Raw genomic sequence first — 22,825 nt, 5'->3', positions numbered from 1 at the left:
AAGCTGCCGCCTGTGGCACCAGAATCCTGGTTCAGGTCCCAGACACTTCCCTCCTGACCCAGTTTCCAGCTAACACACCTGGGAGAGGAGCAGAAGCTGGCCAGCTCAGCCATCCAGGTAGCGAACCAGACAATGGAAGATGTCTTTCAAATAAGACTAGTCCAAGTATCAGTCATGAAAAACTAGATAAATCTAAACCCACTCAGAAGTGAGTGAGTTAGGTTTATTTAGTTTTTAAAATAGCTTACCAATCTGACAATCTTTTTATTGAATTAAAGGTATTAAGTGTTTCAACAACGTTGAAATAGTTTTGGTAAAAGCCTGATAAGCCAAAGAAATTTTTTTTTTCAAGGAAAACATATTCAAATGGGCATTTTAAAATTAGTCGGTTAAAAACTATCTTTGCACCATGTAACGTGTTTTATGAAACAGAACTAGACAAGATGGGTGACATTCCAACACCCCAATAAAACATACTGGTATTCTACTCTCAGTAAAAAAAATCAACAATGACACAGGGGATGTGAACAAGATGAATGAATCACACGAGCAGGCGAATGGAATGAGGTTAGAACACTAATGCGCATTGGGGAAATGGCATCGTGGCTTACAGAATTCTAAGCATCCTTGACTTCCGCTTTACACGACTTTTCTCAAGTGCCCTCACGTGAACCTCACACTCCGTGTGTTCACAGCACAGAACATACTTCCCAGCATGAAGTACTTACATTACCAAGGTCAGAAGTAGCACAGTTACCTGCAACTGTAAATATCAGAAACAACAACTCAAAATGAAATTTGAAACTTTATCTGAGAAGCAGAGGTCTTCCTTCCCCTGCGGTCCACAGCAGACAGAGCTGGGCCCCAGTGGCGGGAGCCTGGAATCTGAGGCCGTCACTGCCTCCCATGGGTGCGGGAGGCTCAGGACGTGAGACCGGGCTCTCCGGTGTGGGGTGCAGCACCCCACACGGCGGCTTAACCACTGCACCAAGCTAACAGAGCTGAGCAGCTCCATCTGGAAAGCAGGAAACTTAACCTTGTAAAAATAAGCTGTGATACACTAAAGCCGGGGGGAGGAAAAGCCACGATACTTCCAGTAAGCCAAGACAGGATAAGCAGTTCTGCAAGACAAGTGGAGAGTAACTTTCAGGGGATTTTGTTTTTGATTAGGTGACCCAAACATAGCCAGCCGCGAATTACAGCAAGTGTGTGTGCTGTGTCCAAACACACACACACACACACACACACACACACACACGCACACACGCACACACACACGCATGCACGCACACACGCACGCACACGAGTGAAACAAATGACTGAGGACACAAGGGAAGCGGAAAGGGAATTAGCATTGTTATTTTAAGTGGATCTAAAAATGAGCTTAAAGTAGTTGTAAGCTCAAGTCTAAGGCAACCACAAAAAGCAGTTTAAGACAAAATATTTTTAAATATCCAGCTAAACACACATGGGCAGGCAGTGTGGTACAGCGGGCTAAGCTGCCATTTGGAAAGCCAGCATCATGCTGCTTTCAGTAAAGGCCCCTGCTAATGTACGTGGGAGGCAGAGAGAGAGAGGACAGAAACCTTCCATCTGCTGGCCCATCCCCCGGGTCACTGCGCCCGGGCACAGGGTAGGGCAAACCAGAGCTTCTTCCAGGTCTCCCACGTGGGTGGCAGGGGACCAGATACCTGTGCCCTCCTCCACTGCTTTCCCGGGTGCAGTAACAGGAAGCTGGAGCACAAGTGGAGCAGCCAGGACATGAACTGGCAGCCAACACTGCAGGCCTCCTGAGCCTTACCCACTGTGCCTCAACAGCGGCCCCGTGTAGCGCAGAGTCCACCAATATAACCAAGCAGGTTACAGATCTTTATGGTGAAAATTATGAGAGGCGAATCCGTGGTTGTGGACTAGAAGGAGGAATACTCGCAAAACAACGGACAGAGACAGATGGCAACAGAGGAGACCATGGACAGCTGCAGTAAGCTTAACTAAAACAAAGCCCGAGGCAGCATCAGGCTGACTGTAAGACCTGCCACAGGACAGCTGGAATCAAAACAGATATGTAGACAAAACTAAATAGAAACCAAAAAATTAATTAGTTTACACATCTACAAGCAGCTCTTCAATAAATGAGCTAACAAACAACCGGTGCCCAGAGAAGGGACCGTGTCTTCAACAAACGGTCCAGGAAGCGCTGCGCCAGGGTGCGCAAGTCCACAGAGCCCTCGCCTCCCCCTCACGCACAAGTCAACTCAGAATGCTTGGAGGACTGCAGTGGGCACCCCGAAACCACCAAATTACCAGAGGAAAGCTCTGAAGGACACTGGCAAAGCCTTCCTGGCAAAAAGGCCCAGAAACACAGGCAGCACAGAGTGGCATACAAACGGGATTAAGTCAAACTAGGAAACTCACACACTGCAAGGAAGCACAGGAGACAGGCGGCCAGCAGGATGGCATCCAGTATTTGCCTACTGTGCAACTGACACAGGATTAACCTCCAACATCTACAAAGAGGTCAAGAAACACAGCAGCAACAAATCCAGTTAAGAAATGGGCAAACAGCTGGTGCGATGACTCAACTGGCTCATCCTCTGTACGTGCCAGCATCCCATATGGGAGCCAGTTCATGTCCCTGCTGCTCCACTTCCCATCCAGCTCCCTGCCTGTGGCCTGGGCAAGCAGTGGAAGACAGGCCAAAGCCTTGGGACCCTGTACCCACGTGGGAGACCACAAAGAAGCTCCTGGCTTTGGACCGGCTCAGCTCCAGCCCTTGCAGCCACTTGTGGGGTGAACAGATCTTCTTGTCTCTCTGTGAAATCTTCCTTTCCAATATAAATAAATGAGAAATGGACACTGGGCATGAACAGGCATTTTTCAAAGGATGAAATTCAAATGACCAACAGACACATGGAAAAGATTCCACCCAGGAGATGAAGTAACAGGTTTTCTCTCAGTCCAGATAGAAGGATGTTGTCATATCAAAGTCAGAAACACAGCAAGGGCCAGCATGGAAGTTTGGGGGGAACGTGAATCTGTACAACCATTGGGGAGGACAGCACGGAGAGTTCTCAGCTAAAAATATGAGAGTAGAAAATGAAATTAGCAATAGGAGAGCTACCTGTATCCCTGTGTTCATAGCACCTCCGTCCATAAGAGCCGGGATGTGTCATCAATCCAGATGCCCATCAATGGGTAAGTAGATAAAGAAAATATGGCATGCTGGGCCCGGTGCGGTAGCCTAGCAGCTACAGTCCTCGCCTTGAACTTGCTGGGATCCCATATGGGCGCCGGTTCTAATCCCGGCAGCACCACTTCCCATCCAGCTCCCTGCCTGTGGCCTGGAGGGGGTGGGGGGGGGGGGCAGTGGGGGACAGTCCAAAGCCTTGGGACCCTGCACCTGCATGGGAGAAATGGAAGAGATTACTGGCTCCTGGCTTCGGATCGGCGCAGTACCGGCCGTTGCGCTCACTTGGGGAGTGAATCATCGGACGGAAGATCTTCCTCTCTCCCCCCTCTGTATGTCTGCCTTTGCAGTAAAAATAAAATAAATCTTAAACTGTGGCATGCTGGATTACTACTCAGCCATAAAAAAGAATGAAATGCTATCTTTTGCAACAAAATGGATGCAACAGAAAACCATTAGGCTTAGTGAATAAGCCAGTCACCAAAAGACACTGTGTTCCCTGGTTTCCAGTAACTTGAATATAAAAAAATGCAGATGAGCACAGCTGACATCTTTATTTTCGCGTATATTCCTGAGGAACAGTGGGGATTTTTGTTTGTTTTCTACTTATTACTTGAATTCTTTGAGGAATGGGTAAGCTTGTTGTTATAAAATAAACCGCAAGTATGCCACTGTAAAAAAAAAACAAGAGGGACCGGCACTGTGGAGTAGTGGACACAGCCTCCGTCTGCAGTGCCGACACCCCACACGGAGCGTGGCCGGAATCCTGCCTGCTCCTTCTCCGATCCGTACCGTGCTCGGACCTCCCTGGGGCGGCTGTCCCGGCCATCTGGGAGGAAGGCAGGCAGGAAGGGCCGACCATCTAACTGTGCCTTTCAAAGACATCCTAACACTAGGGAACTGGGAGGGAGGCTGGGGTAAGAACTATAGTGCACTTAAACCTATAAATGAAATATATGGAACTTCACCTTATATAAATTTTTTAAATTTAAAATGAGTCTACAAATGCAAGACAAAAACAGAGGAACAGAGGCAACCAACAAAGCGGCCACAAACGTGGCAGGTGCTGAGCTGTGTCAGGACGCCCTGCACATCAACAGCCAGCAACCGACAGAGTGGGACCAGGCACTGCGGGCTGGGACCCCACCCGGGTGGCCACGTGCCCGGTCCCTAGGGCAGAGGGCAGCCCGGCTGCTGGGCTGCTAGCAGGCCTGGGGAGTGCGCGGGGGGCCGCAGGGAGGGCTCAGGCTCCTGGGTGTGGAATGACCTAGCAGGTGAGAGGCCACCCTGTCTTAAGATCAGCTGTCAGGCTGCGACATAAAGACAGGGCCCAGATTTTTATGGGTTTTAAAAGGCTTCAGGACAGTTACAGAGAGGGCGGGGGACAGATCTTCCATCTCCTGGTTCACTCCCTCACCGGCCACAAAGGCTGCAGAGCGTCCGTCTCGGCGCTGGGGGTGCAGAGGCCCCCGCGAGCCGCCACGTGGTGCCGGGCTGGGGCAGGAGTGAAGTGGCCGCGAGCAGCGGGCGCCCAGCTGGGCTGCAGGCATGACGAGGCTTACTGTGCTGCACGGAGTAAACGGGTGGACGGGGAAAGGCAAGTCAGCCAAGGAAAAGGTGAGAACTGTACTAGCAAGACTTCAGGGGAAAGAGAGGACCAGGGACAAAGAGCGGATTGGTTTGATGATACGGTGACACTGCTGACGACAGTAACACTTCCTCTGTGTGTGAACGCCTCCCGCCAGAGCACCCAGGAGGCCGGGACACCTCACAGTTGGCTCCAACAGCCCACCAGCAGTGACAGGAAAGCGACAAGGACCCGCAGTCACGTGCACTGCTCAGCAGCACGCACACTCTGGGTAAGCTTACAGTGAGCGTAGGTTCACGTCACAGTGAAATATTAAAGACCAGAACAAGCTCTGGGCGTGTAGTTAGCTCACCATCACGATGCCCATGCCCCCTCCTGAACGCCTGGGTGCAACGCCAGGCTCTGGGGCCCGGCCACCGCAGCCCCTGGAGGCAGCGGGCATGGTCAAGTGCTGGGAGCCCTGTCACTCATGGCAACTTGGACTCATTTCCCAGGTTCCTGGCTTTGGCACAGTCTAGCCCCAGCCACTGTAAGTGGGCATCTGAGGAATCAATCAGAGGGCATCTTCCCCTGCTTTCCCAGGCCATCAGCAGGAAACTGGACAGGAAGTGGAGTTGTCAGAACAGGAACCAGCACCCATTTGGGATGCCGGCCATGCGGGCAGAGAATTAATATGCAAGCCACCAGGCAGGTCGCAAGAAAACATTTCTAAATTTAAGAAAGGGGTCCAGAAAACGGAGAAATTTTCAGTCTTATCAAATTTAAAATGAAGATACAACTTAAATTTGTGAGCTGGAGTGTAAGCGATTCTTAAGAGTGAAACTGGTTAGTGCTGAATGAATATATTAGAAAAGATAATCTAAAATCAGTAACTGTTCCTTTGCCTTCACTGCCTTACTTCTGCTTTAGTGAACTAAGGAAACGAGCCAGTGACAGCCCAAGCGTGAGCAGGGAGACGGGGAGCAACGGCCAGGGCAGCTGGCGCTCGGCAGCAGAGAAGGCAGTGAAGTGAGCCTCCGCCAGGCCACGCGGTCAGCTTGTTCCCAAGTGCTCTGAAGAACATCATCTAAGACATTTGCTTTACGAAGTCAGAATAAGCTTCCTCCTTGCGCTCTGAAACACAGAGCTCCTGAGGGCGACGTGGCATGACGGGCACGCGGCAGAAGGGGAGAGGACCGGCGCACGACTCACCTGTTGCTTCAAAAGTCAACTTTACAGAATCCCAAGGTGTCTGTTCTTTGGATACAAGTCTGAAATGAGCAGGAGTTCTCGGAGAAACTTCGGGGGCGGGAAGGTACCAGTTTTTCCTATTTGGAAAGTTAGCTTCACTATTTAGGAGGCCTTATCAGTTGGTAACTATAATTCACGGGCACGATCGGGGTCCCTGGGCTATGAGCTCACACTGACGTCGCCGCCTCGGAAACCCGCGTGACTGACTGTGGCACCGACGGCTACAGCGCAGGAACTGGAGGGCACCTGCTGGCCTTCGCTTCACTACCCATTCCGATTTTTATCTAATCTTTCACTGCCAAATCCTTAAAAACCTTCCCAAGGTAAAACAACTTGATACTGATTTTTTAACTGCTAGATATTGTATCAGATGGTGGGAGGCAGAATCGCCCTAACTGCTCAGCTTTCGAGAGAAAAAGAGTCTCAGTTTTTTACCAAAACGGGGCCTGGCATGATGGCTCAGTGGCTAAATCCTCACCCTGCAACACCAGGAGCCCACGTGTCCCGGCTGTTCCACCTTCCCATCCAGCTCCCTGCCTGTGGCCCGGAAAGCAGTGGAGGATGGCCCAAAGCCTTGGGACCCTGCACCCGCGTGGGAGACCCGGAGGCTCCTGGCTCCTGGATTGAGATTGGCTCAGCTCCAGCCACTGTGGCCATTTGGGGAGTGAACCCACGGATGGAAGACCTTTCTGTCTGTATCTCTTTCTGTAAATCTGCCTTTCCAATAAAAATAATTTTTTTTTTTTTTTTTTTTTTTTACAAATTTTAGCAAAACAAAATCATCTATCGACTGCTTTACCCGGCTAAAGAAACACAAGTTTTGTAGTGATGGGAGAAAACAGCATCACAGTGCTCGGACGGCAGAGAACACGGTGCTACCCACCCAGCCCCGCGGCAGAAGAGCAGCCAACCCACCTGATGAGGAAGTGCACGGGCAGGTACCACGGGAAGCCGCAGAGGGGCGCGCTCTCCTCACAGGGAGCCCGGATGGTGTCGTTGATCTCGGGGATGTGCGGGGTGATATGCGACATCCCAGTGTAATCAAAGCCATTGATCCATATTCCTGAGTCCTGCTTAACGACTTGCCCGTCGAGGCCGTGAAATGTTCTAGTCATGTGCTGTAAGCAGGTTAAGACGGATGAGCAAACAGCCGTCCCACTCAGCTCACCCACATCCCCAGGCTGGACTCGCCCCAGTGAGCCAGTGTGACCAGACCGAAAACTGAGGTGGACGTGGAACCAGGGCAAGGGGCCGCCTGCGGTCTGCAGGGCTAAGGGGCTATGTGCGTGCCTGTTGCATTGCATTTACAACACACATTTATGAGAATGTAAGTTTCCAGTCACAGTTTAGTGGAGCCTTTAAAGTGAAGCACCCCAGACACGCGCGCGCACACACACACACACACACACACAGAGCCTTCCTTTCCAGGCGTTAGATGGAGCAATTTCCTAAGCAGACAAAATCCCCAAGCAGCGACAGGCTGGTGCCTGGCAGGATTCTAAGGAGAGGTACCCTCCATCACTTAGGACAGCTTGATAACGGCAGAGCCCAAACCCCCTGAGGAGTACCCACAGGACACGGGCTGGCCATGGCAGCTGACGGGCCCAGCCCACTGCCCACCTCCAAGCTAAGACCGGGCGGGCTTCATTTGCTGAGCTCTTTTCTACGGCTCCTTTTGCTCTGGGAAACCGGAGCTGTGGCACGCAGACCGAACCAGTTTCCTTGCTCTTGAAAGGAGACACAGGGTGGAAGCAGAACGCCCCCAAAAGAGTCACATCGGGATTTCTTTAAAAATCTGGCTTTTTCCTAAATATTATGGACTGGATTATTAAAATTAACATGCCACTGGAAACAGATTGTCCTAAAAACTTCAGTTCACTGAACGCTTCACCAGTTAAAAAACCAGTTCCCATGGTGGCCTAGCAGCTCAAGTCCTTACCTTGCACTTGCCAGGATCCCATACGGGTGCTGGTTCTAATCCCAGTGGCCCCACTTCCCAGCCAGCTCCCCGCTTATGGCCTGGGAAAGCAGTTGAAGACGACCCAGAGCCTTGGGACCCTGCTCCTGTGTGGGAGACCTGGAAGAGGCTCCGGGCTCCTGGCTTTGGATCAGCTCAGCTCCGGCTGTTGTAGCTGCCTGGGGTGTGAGATATCTTCCTCTCTGTCTCTCCTCTCTATAATATGGCTTTCCAATAATAAATCTTTAAAAAGAAAACCAGGTCCCATCAAATAAGCCACCTAACAGCCCTGAGGATGGTCAACAAGGAACAGTGGGAGTGGATGAGTAACTCCTGAGCCCTAACTTGCGCGCCGTCGGTGTCTGGCCAGCCCAGCCTCCAGGAGCGATGACCAGCACCAGCTCCGGGACAGGCACGCGCAGGCAAGCTCCGAGGTTCGCACAGCCCTTTCTGCTGCACCGTTTTCATCATCGCACGTCCCTCTGAATGTGACATAACATCAGTGTCGCTGCCGTTTTTTGTGTAAGTGGCCAGCCGACGGCTCAGCACAGTCTTGAGTACGCATTTTCCCCCTGGCATCTCTAACAGCTCTTTATCCCCGGCACACTCTTCCCACACACTTCGGCTTGCTAATTTTAACAGTAACGGAGGCATTTCCAGGTCCAGCTCTGAACAGCCCAGGTGGCAAGGATGCCCTTCACGACCAGTCTTCCTCACCATCTTCACTCATTCTCTCTCGCTCTCTCTCACGCACTCACACGCATGCTCAGCACACCCAGACAGGCCAAGCGCAGGAAAGGCAGCGGAGTCCGCTGTGCAGGTGGACGAGAGAGGCCCACCTCCCGGGCCCGCTCACCTGCAGGAACACTCGCTTTGGTTTGGGGCTGGCGGGATCGGAGCAATACGGGAAGAAGGTCCCACTGCAAACAAGCAGGAATGTCACGGCGCACACCACGGTCAGAGCAAGCATGGTGTTTCTGGTGCTTCTGGCAAGGTAGATGAAGTTAATCTATGACGGGAAGAAAAAAACGGCACAAGTTACAAAATCATACCAGTATCAAAAACACGTTCCTGATTGACTTATTCTTCGGATCCTGACCAGCACGTGCTAACATGATGCAGCACACAGAGCACACCTTCCAGGCTTTTTCCATTGCATGTCAGGGCCTGACTCCCTGTGTTTCAGCCACACAGGAGATCAGAAGACGTGCGTCTGTCACCAGCCAAGCCATGACCTTGTACTTCTGTGTCTGTCGGTGCCCTGTGATACAACGCGTGCCATTTCACTGCGGGGACATCACAGGGTTGAAGCTTAAGGATTTCTATTTAAACAGAGCTCCAACTTGACGACGTGCTGAAGTGTTAGAAGCATCTCAACTAGGCTTTTCCTGCACCTTCAAGACTTTGCCTGTGGGGACCCAGCGTGGTGGCCTAGCGGCTAAAGTCCTCGCCTTGAACACTGGAATCCCATCAGGCGCCGGTTCTAATCCCGGCAGCTCCACTTCCCATCCAGCTCCCTGCTTGTGGCCTGGGAAAGCAGTCGAGGACGGCCCAAAGCTTTGGGACACTGCACCCGTGTGGGAGACCCGGAAGAGGCTCCTGGCTCCTGGCTCCTGGCTTCAGATCGGCATAGCATCGGCCGTTGCACTCACTTGGGGAGTGAATCACCGGATGGAAGATCTTCCTCTCTGTCTCTCCTCCTCTCTGTGTATCTGACTTTCCAATAAACAAATAAATCTTTAAAAAAAAAAAAAAAAGACTTTGCGTGTGGAATTGCATGTGAAGAAAAACTGCCCGGCAGGGCGACACGCACCAGGCAGGAGACTGCCAGGGCCAGCGGGATCAACAGAAATCGGAACTTTCAGAGTAAAAGGTTCAGCCTGGAAGTTGGCATCTAGGAATATGCCCTGAGCATATTTTGCTTTTTAAAAACTATATCTCCTTTATAGGCAGACGGGCACATGACAGATCTCCCATCCACTGGCTCACTCCCCACACAGCAGCCAAAGCCGCTTAGGCCATGCCTGAGCTGGGAGCTGAACCCAGGTCCCCAGGGCTCACAGCAGCAGGAAGGCGGAGTCGGGAGAACTGAGCCGAAAGCCGAGCATGGCACGCAGCAGCTTCCCCGCCGCGCAGAGCCCCATCCCCGGCCTGCACTGCAGCTGCCGCAGGAAGGCCCCGGCAGGACACACAGGACTAGCCCTAAGCCCCTTCCCTAGGGGCGGGAAGTGCCCCCAGGAGGCAGGAACAGTACCTGACCCAGCTCCCCCTCCTGTCTCCATCTCGGCGACCAAAAAGTACAAAAGATCATGAAGGTGGGAATATTTTTGAGATGAAAATGAAAAACTAAGCAGATATCTATAATTTTACCTTATGTAAAGGTAAAAGGTGTCCACACTCCTTAGTGTGGCGCTGTCCCATTCATGGCAATCTCCAACAAAACAACTGTGACCACAGGCCAAAGACCTTACATTTGTACCATATGAAGAAGAGGGTTCAGTGGCCAGTCCTCCAGCTGCAAGCACCAGCATCCTCTACAGTCAACGGTTCGTGTCCCGGCAGCCCCGCTTCCCATCCCGCTCCCTGCCTGTGGCCTGGGAAAGCAGTCAGAGCCGGCCCAAAGCCCTGGGACCCTGCACCACGTGAGGGACACAGAAGCAGCTCCTGGCTGTGGATCGGCTCAGCTCCGGCCATGGCAGTCATTTGGAGAGTGAATTAGCAGATGGAAGATCTTCGTATCTCCCCTTTCTCTGTAAATCTGCCTTTCCAATAAAAATTTAAAAACCCTAAACAACCGAAAGAGTTCCAGGCACTTGGGTACCTTAGGTCTCCGGGCAGCACATTCGCAAAGCAGTGCTTCACCCAGCCTGTGTGCCCCCCGGCCCCGTCTCCCAATATTCCCAACACTGCAGGTGGCGCTCAGACCCACCTCAAAGAGCCTACAGGTACTGACTTCCTGTCCCCGGAAGGCGGGTGCAGTTCAGGCAGAAACTCTTCCAGTGAAATCCCAAACAAAAAGCTCCCTGCACCTGCCCTCCTCAAGCTAGCTGCTACCCACAGCTGCCCTACAACTTCATCCTGCACTGCAATTTATCCTTTTTTTTTGAAAGGTGCATTTACGTATTTGACGCCTACATTTTCTCTTCTGCCAATTCACAAGGGTCCTCCCTGGAAACACTGAAATGTTAACTACAGAAGGAAGGCGACAGAAAGGTGGCTAGGTGCCCAGGCTGCCCCTGCTCGCTCCCCGGGATCTTACCACCCTGGGCCACCGTGCTGCCCACGCGGTTAGCGATGCCAAGCCACTTTCTGCAACACCAGGGTCTGCATCAGGTCCCAGCTCAGCGTGCTCGTCTGAGACCCCGCTGACCATTAGGCAACCGTTAGGAGACTAAACCCGCAAGAGAGACTCTCTCTCGCTCTGCCTCTCCCTTTCAAATAAATAACTTTTTATAAAGTCTTTAAAAAATGAGGACACCGAAAAGGAATTCTTCCATGGGCAGTGTGTGCCGTTTGTCTCAGCGCACATTTTTGCTCTCCCCGTCCGCCCTGCAGAGTCCCCCCGGGAACCGAGGCAACTGACCCCTTGATGGAAGCGTAACACGTACAGTCAGTCCCTATGGAATAAGAAAAGCTCCCGGAAGTACTCGCTGTGGTTTAGGTCCCACAGTCTGCCTCTCGCTAAGCCCTTGACACCGCTCCCCCTGCCAGAGGAGAAGAGATGAGCAGAGCTGAATTCGGATCCCACGTTTGGCCAACGCTCTGGGCGTCCACAGCGTCCTGTCACTGACTGTAATTTCAATACGGCGGTGGGCGGGGGGTAGTTTATAACTTAGTTGACTACATTCAAACCTACTCTGCAGATGAGCCATTGTCTCCTTTAATCCTCACAACAGCAAAATTAAATCCAACATTAAATCCAAAAGAAGTCAGTCCTGTGGGAACAGAGAACATTTCCGTAACACCCCTGCCTGTACTCTTAAAGCTGCAATCATTCCTGTAAATGCAGAAGGGCTGCCATGGCCAGCTGCCCCCGATCCTGTGGTAGGAAGTGTCCCCAAGGCTGCGTATATGCACGTGGTCGCTCCTAGGCCGCACCACCGGCCACCCAAGGGCCTTCCAGAAGGAGACGCTGACCGCGCCTGGCAGGCTCTTGCACCGGACACTCTGGCTTCCCAGGGGCTTCTCCACCTCTTCGCGCCTCCGAGAGGCCCCGGGCAGGAGGGCGGTAGGCTGACAATAAGGAAATGAGGACCAGCAGCGTTACACTCTCTCCTTGGCCGGCACGGGAAGGCATGCTTGGGCACAGCAAGGGTGGCACCACCCCACCAGCCAGAGGCAACGAGGCAGTGACGTGACAGAGACGTGTCCCCAGGGCTGGTCGCTGGTCCCGTGAGCGCTCTAACACGGCCCCCGCTCCACTAGCACTGCCAAGCAGGATCTGACCATTCTCATCTGGTCCTCACTCTACAAACTCACCCGCGGGCACTTGGAAAGACCATTTGAAAAGGGATTTGAGAGGATGGAAAAGCACAAAAACCTGAAAAATTCAAAATGCAGCCACACACCTACACACACAAAAGCCCCATTTCTTACCAAGGTGAACTGCAACATCAACACGCGCGGCCACTCAACACTTCACTTGAACAATGCTCGCTCCAAAACCATCTGGTTAAACCCATCACATTTTCCTGTGAGAATGCAGACGGGCCCGGCAGTTCACGGGCACCCTGCATCAGCAAGCCTGGGTCTGAGTCCAAGCTCTACTGCCAAGGCCAGCTCCCCATCCGCACGCATGCTAGGCTCAGGTGACCACCAAGCCCCTGCAACCCTGCTTGGGCCTTTGTGGAGTGAACCAGGTGTCAACTAACCTCTCTCTCAAATTCATAATTATTTTATATTCATTTATTTTACCTGAAAGTCAGAATTACAGAGAGGGGGCAAAGAGAGAGAGGTCATCCATCCGCTGGTTCACTGCCCCAAAGCCCGTAACAGCCAGATCTGGCCTGGTCCAAAGCTGTAAGCCAGGAGCCTCTTCTGGGTCTCCCATATGGATTCAGGGTTCCAAGGACGTGGACCGTCCTCCACTGCTTTCCCAGGCCACAAGCAGGGAGCTGGGCTAGATGTGAAGCAGCCAAGACGGGAAGCAGTATCTATATGGGATGCCAGGGCTGCAGGTAGATAAGCCTCCTACACCACCACACTGGCCTCACTAATTCATAACTCCTTTACATGAGAAAACAGCAACATTTTTTTCTTACGAAGTAAGAAGAGAGGACCATGGTGCAGCCAGCCAGGATGGACGCCAGCACGACGTCGGGCGGGATTTCCGATCCGCTCCTCCCGAGGATGGGGGTGAACATCTCACACACGGCCCAGACCAGGTAGAGCGCGTACAGGTAAGGGACGAGCATCCCCAGGAGGTAAAGGGCAACGAACTTCCCCTGGGCACCTAGGGAGGAAGAAAAGGCACGCTGGTGACATTCCCGGGGACAGGCCAATCTCACGGCACTGGTGGGCCTGGGCACCCACACAACAGGTGAGAGACGACTGTGCTTGACCTCCCACTGTTGGCTACGGTGACAAGCCACCGTCACTGACAGCATACGATCCAAGTAAGAAACCTAAATATACAACATTCGATGCATTATTAGTATGTGTTCAAACACAGAACGGAATGGGATATAAAATACAAAGCTAGAGTGGTCTGCAGACGTTAAAAACATTTGTGTGGGAAGCCATAGGGAACAGCGCCTGGAAGCTGCTGCTTAGGTCACGTAGGGGATTTTTCTCTACTTGGATCGTGATCAAAAGCGTCCTACCATGCTGCTTCAAGTCCTTGTGCACGCAAAGCTTTGTGAGCAACGGGAAGGCCACCCAGAGGGCGCTGATGAATGCCGAGCACAGGCCGTGGTAAGTGAGTGCTACCAGGCAGCCGCAATGCACAAACAGCGAGATGTCGAAAAAGACTTCTCCCAGATACTGGGCACTGGCATTCTGCAAGAAAGAAGATGAACACACGTGGTTGCATCCCCAAGTCATCACTCCGAGAGACCAGCGAGCATCACCCAGGCCTCACCGCTCAGGAGAGCTCTGTGGAGGGTCTCCTCTTTAAGCAGACGACGCGTGCGCTGGCAAAGCCACCTAGGACAGTGAGATCATCAATGCCCATCAGTGCCCAGCCGAAGGCGAGTCGGTGAGCCGGAGGAAAAGCAGAAGCGCTAACTTCCTTCCTCTGGGAGTCTCTTCTGCCTGGGACAGGAGAGGGGCCTCCCCCAAACTCCCCCCGAGCCCCTGAGTTTTTCTGTTCCACGGCAACTCAGAGAGGACCACGGGAGGAACAGCATGAGCTATCTGGAGTAAGCTCCATTTTCTCTCCCCATCTGGCCTTGAACTGCACCTCTGCCCGTATCTCCCGGCCCCGCGGCTCTGGGATTACACAGTTCCATCTGTCTCTTTCGGGACCTGAAGTCCAGCGGTTCTCCTGTGGTCACAGGAGGAGGCAGGGCTCAACACCCTTAACCAGCCGCACACGGGCATGCGGTTGTCATCACAGTCCAGACATATCAACCTGCAAACACGCACGCCCCAGTCCCTCCTTCTTCTGACTTCTCATTTCCACGTGTATCTGGATGTTTGCTACGAAGGACACCGTCTCAAGAGCTCAGAAGGATTTCTGTGATTTTTTTTTTTAAATCACGTTCGCCTGACGACCTCCTTTGGCCAATGAAAGATCAGACGTTCAGCAGTCTTGATCTTTGGCTGGTGTTGTGGTGTTGGGGGTGGAGCTGCTGCCTGCACCACCAGCATGCCCCAGGGGTGCTGGTTCACAACCCAGGTACTCCGTCTCCGATCTGGCCGTCTAGTAACGGCCGGGGAAAGTGGCAGAGGGCAGCCCCAGTGTCTGGGAGACCCACATGAAGCCCCTGCCTCCTTGTTTCAGCCTGGCCCAGTGCTGACATAAAAGCAACCAGCACGTGGAAGATGTGTCTCTGAAACCCTTTCAGATAAAGAAATCTTCTGTAAAAATCAAGGTGTTGATCAAAAGGCTTGGGGCTTAAAATGAGTAATTCTGCCAATTCGATTTGAAACTGAATGCCACTCAGCCTCGGAAACTGAAGCAACAAAATGCTTCCGTATTAACAGCCCAGACTTTATCACAGCACACCTGTCCAATCTGTCTTCACTCCCTTCTCTATTTGTACCCTCGCCCATCTCACTGTAACGCATTCTACACACTGAGCAGAATTCTCTCACACAATTCAGCATCCCTCCCCCACAGCCCAGCCCAGTCTGCTCCACGGCCCCACTCCCACACCACCCCAGCCTGCATGTCTTATTTTTCATCTTCGTGTTGGCCAGCGCACTGACCAGAAGTACCTAGCTCAGCCCATCCTCCTGTTCTCCGTCTGGCCAGCCTGCACGCATCGTCCACACAGCACCGTGCCCTTCCTTGCCTTCGCCAGGACCAGAGGGCGAACCAGCACTACGTGCACACAGTACCCTCCACCCTTCATTCCACACTGTGGCTGTCATCATGTCAGTCCCTCGACTTCGCAGAGGAGGAGACGCTGCTCTTAGGGGCTGGGTCAGCCAGGTCATAGCACCTCACAAGATGTGTTGAAAAGTCAAGGTCGAAGAAACACTTCCCATCGTGCCCTCAGCCTCATGTGTAACGGACAAGTGAAACCCGTCAACGGAAATGGGAACCTTCCTTTGCATTTCCGTCCCAGCCGCGCCCCAGTCAGCACTGGTTACCATCGGAGAAGAGCAAGCCAAACTGAGCCTCGTGCTGTAGACATAACCCGCTCAGGAGGAGTGTGACCATCCATAGCTGGCTCGCCTCCAAGGCCCCCTGTGCCCTGGGCCCTGCCTGCAGGGAAGGGTCCTTCAGACCCACCCCACTGGAGGGAAGGGAGACAGCAGCCCACCATACTTCTCTTTCACACCTCCATTCCAGTCCCTATCAGGAGAAACTGAGAAAGCAGGTGTATCTGGGCCAGCTGGGCTGTTGTGGAAACAGTGGCATTAAGGAATCCTTGGCCCTGTCATGCACTTCCCCAGCCCGAGGCAGACTGCTCTCCCATAACCTTACTCGCTAATCCTATTTTGACCCAACAGGTTTATAGCTGACACCTAAACGGCGTTACAGAAGGGAACCCGGCTTCCTCTCCCCTCGGCGCCCCCTGCACCCCCTCACGCCTACACTCACCGTGAAGTAAAAGCGCTTGGCGAGGGTGTGTATGAAGATGATTTTGGCCACAGCTGCGGTTCCGTAGAGACAAACGGAGACGTAGAAGTGGTTGTACCATGACAGGGACTGCCCGATGAGCGAGATGAAGACTGCCAGGATGAGCACGGTCACGAGGCTGGTGAACCAGCTGACCAGCGTGATGCCCAGGCCGCACAGGAAGTCCTTCGCGTAGCTCCCAGCTGATGAAAGGAAAGCACGAGTCCATCAGCACCTTCACAAGAGCCAGCAGGGAAAAGGCGGCAACAACAAAATCACCAAAATCACTATCCTAACTTTTCTAAGATTTATTTGAAAGTCAGTTACAGAGCCAGGGAGACAGATCTTCCATCTGCTGGTTCACTCCCTGTAGAGCCATGACACCCAGGGTTCAGGCAGCCAGGAGTCAGGAGTCCAGAGCTTCAGCCAGGTCTCCCCCATGGGTACAGGGTCCCAGACACCTCGGCCATCTGCTGCTTCTCCCATGTATGTTAGCAGGGACCCGGACTGGAAGTACGGTGGCTGGGACGTGAACCAGCGCCCACATGGGTTGCCGACCATCACAGCCAGGTGCTTTACCCACTATGCCACAACACGGGCCTTCTCAGCGTATCTGTAGTTTTAGTGTTGAGGCTGATAAACACTAGAACAGAAAACCTATCATGGAGTAAGAGCCATGTAACATTGCTGGGAATCTGTGGAAGGGGATATTCTAGGAGTTAGATGCACTCCTTGCTAGGGAAGTGGGACAGCCTTAATTTCATCACTGCATTTTCACTGCAACATGCTAACATGGGAAGATGCAGACAGACCACGGGAAAATTAACGAGAACAAATGATGCAAATTGCACTAAAGAACCAGGCATTTGGCAGAGTGGTTAAGGCACCACTAAGATGCCAACATGCCACACCAGGGTGCCCGGCTTCCCGCCCCCACTTGCCTTCCAGTTCTAGCCGCTGTGTGATCCTGAGAGGTGGCAGATGATGGCCAAGTTACTGAGTCCTCCCATCCATGGGAGATCCCACCCACGGGAGATCCCACCCGAGCTCCTGTCTCCCTGCGTGGGTCTGGCCTGGCCCCACCTGCGGATGCAATCTGAGATATGCAAACATGCAATCCGCTCCGTCACCCTTCTCTGTGTCCCTGCCTACCACATGTCTCCCCTGGTAATGACAACTATTTAGATTCCCAAATGTTTCAAGTACATTTCATGCAGAAAGCATCAATTTCATCCCAAACAACTTACTCCTAACTTCAGAGCCGTGTGCTCTTGGTCTGCAATGTAGAAATGGCTTGCTAATGGGAAGACCCACTCAGAGTGAATCTACCAACCTGCTCTTCAGCAGGTCCTGTGGTGTACTGCTGTGGAATGTGTAAGGTCAATCTAATCTTACTAAAACTACACTGACTTTGGAATTCCTTACTATATATCAAGCTTGATTCTTAACATCACTTATGATTTAAAATACAAACATATTGACTGCAAAACTTTCAGCAAATCATGCAACTCTGCCAATATTTACAGTTTTAGAGGGAAAGACTTACTCTTATGTTTGGGCTGCAACAACTTCCTGCCCAGGTACAAGACGACAGCCATTACCACCATGTAGTTTATTATCGAGCCAACCCGGGACGGGTAGGCAACGACGAACAGGCCAAGCACGTCGAAAAAAACCATGTTCCCATGTTGGTACTCCGAGGAAGCAGCCAGCATCTCGGACGTAGCCAGGTATTTAAGAACTGCTAAAATGTTGTCCCCTATTAGAGAAAGGCAATGAAGCTGAATAAACCACCTACATATGATTTACACGTACCATAGATTTAGGTAGAAATAAGCTATCTGCTGTTTCAATAAAGAATGAGTTGGAAGTAATGGAAACCAAAACAGCTTTTTACTCTCCTAAGGCCTTCCCAGATTCCTCAGTGTCTCCGCTCCCGCCGGCCCACTTCCTGTCCACGTGGGGGCTCTGTCCCTCCCCTCGTTAGAACCATTCCCTGCCACCAACTGCGCCCTCACCTTGGCAAACCCCAAGGCTGCTCGCTAAGCTCCTTTTATTTAGGGTGTGTGAACTGCCAGGCTCGGTCCCAGTAACGCAGTGGGTGAGCCAAGGGATGAGGGCCTCGCATGAACTTCCCAACACAGCAAGCTTTTCCTAGGAAGCTCAGCATGAACAGGGAGAGCCGGGGCGGGGGGACCTCTGTGGGAACGTCTCCTGGAGCCCTCGGGCGTTTTGAACACCAGGGGAGCATCCCAGGGACACTGACAGGTAAACGGCTGAGGGAGAGATCCGAGGTAGCAAAAGCCCCCCGAGGGGGGCAGTTGCCAACAGAAGCAGCAGTGCCGGGGAGAGAACACTCAGGAAGGACGCTGCAGATACCAGGGAGGGCAGTCATCAGGCCAGACAGACTTACCAAAGGTCTGTAAGAAACGTCGGCTGTCCGAGCCAGGAAGCAATGAGCGCAAAGCTCCACAATGCGCCTTGCCCCCGCTGCTCCCCTAGGATAACCCCATCCTTCCCACCACGTCTCTCCCACTGGCTCTGGCACCTGCCTGACAACGCCTTTTCCCCAGAACTCACTTAGACCTCCGTCTCCACCTCACTCTCCCACCCTCGCGCCCTCAGGCCTCCTGGCAGCGATGCTGATGTTTAAAGTCATCCACCATGTACTCCACACTGTCTCACCTCCCTCTATCTGAGGAAACACTAGTTCCATCCTAGCCTGACTAGTCACCAACAGCCTCCCCGACACACAGACTCCACGCACGCTGGGCCCTTGATTGTAACTTCCGCTTTTCCAGGACAGGCCAAATCCTGCTGACTCTCTCACAAGGCTCAACATCAGACATGCTTCCTCTAACCATGCCAAACCTCCCTGGAGAGCCCGCTCAACTTATCCAGCCCATTCTCCCCCAACACCTGTCCCGGAGCCCCCTCCCCCAACACCTGTCCCGGAGCCCCCTCCCCCAACACCTGTCCCGGAGCCCCCTCCCCCAACACCTGTCCCGGAGCCCCCTCCCCCAACACCTGTCCCGGAGCCCCCTCCCCCAACACCTGTCCCGGAGCCCCCTCCCCCAACACCTGTGTCGGAGCCCTCTCCCCGTCCTCACCAACCGTCAATGGTTGGCTACACTGTGGCAGGATGCCCAGCTTTGTGCCCAGGCGCCACCCCAGTCTACAGAGTCCACGATGGCTGTACCCGCATCACTCGGCATTCTTACTGTAACCCGGGGTCAGCTTGCTCTCCAACTCCAGACAACAAATACACCCACGTCCTTAACTACCGTATTACACTGCAAGACTAAAAGATCCAGCTCACCCCTCCTATTCCCGTCACATACTGCAGCTTAGAGGGTTTTTTCTCCCCATCGCACAGGTTAGAGCTTTTTGTCTTTGTTTTATTAGGTTTGTAGGTCATCCCTAATGTCTTGTCTTACCATGTGCAGAACGCTAACCCGGGATACCAACCTGCTCTCTGAATGGACTCTGTTAGAATTCTGTCCGCCGTGTCATACTTGGTGTGATAAATGTATCCGTTTTCAATAAAAGCTAAGTCTATTCCTAAGACAAATAGAAAAGAAACGAAAAGGAAGTCATTTTGCTTTAAAACCCTGCCTCGCTTTAGGTCTGTTCGAGGGATTACATTCCCGAAAGCCAAAATGTCAAAGCGGTGCTGTGATTACGGTCTCGCTTATGAACAGTCCAAATTCTCTTCCATGTCTGCACGGAATCTGTAACCGTGGCATACAATTCAATACGTAATGGGAGAGCCTATACAAAGAGAGATCACTCTTTCTATGGGCAGGGACAGAAATGACTGGGAGGTAACCAAAGCTTGACCGTCCATATCCTCCTAGGCCAAATCCAAGCCTTAACCACCAGGGAGCTACGCAAGTTGCCAAAGCCAGATAGGCAGGCTCCCTGGAGGAACGACCACTGCCTTTTGGGAATGAAGGTGCCGAACAGTCCTCCCCGGCCCATCACACTGTGGGGGCGGGATGATCCACTGTAGACAGGCAAGCAGTTAGATTAACGTGGAGTATTTGAAAAGCAAACATTAGGGACCAGTATTGCAGGCCGGGTCGCTGCTTGCACTGGAAGCACTGCAGGACGAGCTGCTCTGCTTCCGACCCAGCCTCCTTGTGGTGTGCCCGAGAAAGCAGCAGAGGACGGTTCCAGTGCTTGGGCCAGGCAGCCTTCACAGAGAACCCAGATCCCAGCTTCCTTCAGCCTGGCCAGTCCTGGCGACCGCAGCCACCTGGGAAGCAAAGCAGAAGACGGCGGGGAGCTCTCACGTGTTCGCTCCGCATTTCTGCCTTTCAATTAAAGATATCAATCTTGAAAAACAAGATGAGGAATTCTGTTTCAGCGAGTCAGAATACATAGCTCAGTGGGAGAAACCAGAAAACACTATGTATTCACAATTTTTTTTTTTAAGATTTATTTTTATTGTAAAGTCAGATATACAGAGAGGAGGAGAGGAAGCTCCTCCATCGAATCACTGACTCCCCAAGTGACCACAACAGCCAGTGCTGTGCCAATCTTAAGCCAGGAGCCAGGAACCTTCTCCAGGTCTCCCACACAAGTGCATGGTCCGAAAGCTTTGGGCCGTCCTCAACTGCCTTCCCAGGCCACAAGCAGGGAGCTGGATGGGAAGCAGAACTGCCAGGATTAGAACCAGCGCCCAGATGGGATCCCGGCGTGTTCAAGGGGAGGAATCCAGCCTTTAGGCCACTGCACCGGACCCACTCACAAACTTTCAACAAGGAGATCCTGCTTTTGCTAAATTAAGGTGGAACATCGCCTATGACCACTGACGAATACCTGGAATATTCCCGAAATCCCTGTAGATGCGAAAGTCAGTATCGGAGGGAATAATGCCACTCTGGAAAACTTCCTGCGCCACCACGGAAGCGAAGGGGTGTTTCGCTGCTGCAACGTAAGCTTGAACCAACCAAGGGTTCTCAGGACCTATGCGAAAACACGACAACAGATCACAGACCAGCCCAGGGCGTATTTTAAAACACACAGCACTGAATTTTTAACACATCACAAATACAAACAGGGGAGGTTTGGGGGAAGACGGGTCCGGGGTCAGTGGAAGTTTCTTAATCCCTAATGTGTTCTGCAACAGATACAGGTGCAAGACTTTCAGAGACAACAAACAAAGCTTTTATATAAAATAGCTATCAATTAATTGAGAAATAAACTGCAGTATGCATCTCTACTTCCAAATCAAAGCTGGACTCCCAATGGAACTGTTGGACATTCTAACACTAGGCTGGACTCGGCCACTGCCCATACCGATAACATCAGGATACTTAAACAGAATGATGGACAATGACTGCTTTGAAGGGTCATACTATTGTAATAAAATAGGAGAATCAGTGGGGTGAAAGGAGTTAGAGAGGGGGAGAGGAAATCCCTGAGCCTATGAAACTGCATTATAAAATTTTTAAATATATATATATCACCAGAAGAGGTATATTATAAAGCTGTATTAAAATGGATGGTATGCTAAGGGCATAAAAACAGACTTGAGAACTGGCAGAACGTGGGAAAGGTGTATTACATCAATAAAAGATATGATTTTTTGGACAGAGAGGAGAGACAGAGAGGAAGATCTTCCGTCCGATGATTCACTCCCCAGGCAGCCACAACGGCTGGAGCTGAGCCAATCCGAAGCCAGGAGCCTCTTCCGGGTCTCCCACGCGGATGCAGGTTCCCAAAGCTTTGGGCCGTCCTCGACTGCTTTCCCGGGCCACAGGCAGGGAGCTGGAAGGGAAGCGGGGCTGCCGGGATTAGAACCGGTGCCCATATGGGATCCCGGGCATGCAAGGCATCCCACTTGCGCCACCGCGCTGGGCCCTGTAATAATGCATTCTAAAAAAGGTTGTAAAGTAGCAGGAATATGATTCCTTTTCTATGCATTTGCACACATACTAATATACACACAAAGAAAGGGAAAAAGCTTCCAGGAAGGTGTAAGCTGTTGCCCGGGTTGCCCCGTGGTGGGGCTCACAGGGGAATGGTCATCTTCATAAGAAAAACCCTGTGACCCGGCTGTCTGTCTGAAGCTCAAGTTTGGAGCTAACCGAACGCCTTCCAAATGGACTACTAGCACAATCCATTTATATTTTACAACATGGGACTTTTGAGAAAACATTTTTTTTTTAATTTTCGTGTATTTGAAAGGCAGAATAATACAAAAAGCAACCTTCCATCCACTTTCTCCGTCCCCAAATGGTGACAGCAACCGAGGGCTGGACCGGGCAGGACCCGGGAGCTAGGAACTGCGCCTGGCCCTGCCACGTGAGTGGCGTGCTCGGGCCATCCTCTCCTGCCTCCCCATGCCCGTCAGCAGGGAGGCGGGCGGGAGGCAGAGCACGCAGGACTCACAGGGCACTCCAGCACGGGATGCCCGTGTTGCGAAGGGCCGTTTAACAGACTATGCCACAACACTGGCCCCCCTACACTTAGATTTTTATTAAGACCTTCGCAATTACTAAATGACTAAAGCAGGCCTTCCCTGGCTCATGAAATCACCAGGCTGGTGAGCCAAGTTCTTCTTGCCAGCCCTTCTTAAAAATTAGGTTGCATGCTTACCCCTCCAAAAATTCCCCCAATGAGCAT

The 22,825-nt window shown here is 52.2% G+C and overlaps 1 protein-coding gene across 1 annotated transcript in view; it reads right to left on the bottom strand.

Annotated features, from left to right (window-relative positions):
- The window catches only part of ERMP1 (endoplasmic reticulum metallopeptidase 1), a 36,581-nt gene that overhangs the window by 1,085 nt on the left and 12,671 nt on the right, over window positions 1-22,825 (bottom strand). The window contains exons 5-13 of the mRNA XM_040988879.1: window positions 21,017-21,163; window positions 19,661-19,753; window positions 17,739-17,951; window positions 16,175-16,395; window positions 13,785-13,959; window positions 13,224-13,414; window positions 8,819-8,971; window positions 6,921-7,123; window positions 5,967-6,082 (exon numbers count right to left, since the gene is read on the bottom strand). Of these exons, the coding sequence (XP_040844813.1) occupies window positions 5,967-6,082; window positions 6,921-7,123; window positions 8,819-8,971; window positions 13,224-13,414; window positions 13,785-13,959; window positions 16,175-16,395; window positions 17,739-17,951; window positions 19,661-19,753; window positions 21,017-21,163 (1,512 nt within the window). The remainder of the gene's footprint in view (window positions 1-5,966; window positions 6,083-6,920; window positions 7,124-8,818; window positions 8,972-13,223; window positions 13,415-13,784; window positions 13,960-16,174; window positions 16,396-17,738; window positions 17,952-19,660; window positions 19,754-21,016; window positions 21,164-22,825) is intronic.

Source organism: Ochotona curzoniae, unplaced genomic scaffold, assembly GCF_017591425.1.
Source record: "Ochotona curzoniae isolate NIBS_2020 unplaced genomic scaffold, NIBS_Ocur_1.0 contig_50, whole genome shotgun sequence".
Lineage (NCBI taxonomy): Eukaryota > Metazoa > Chordata > Mammalia > Lagomorpha > Ochotonidae > Ochotona > Ochotona curzoniae.
Note: the sequence above shows the minus strand (reverse complement) of the source record. Positions and strands in the feature narration are given on the sequence as shown.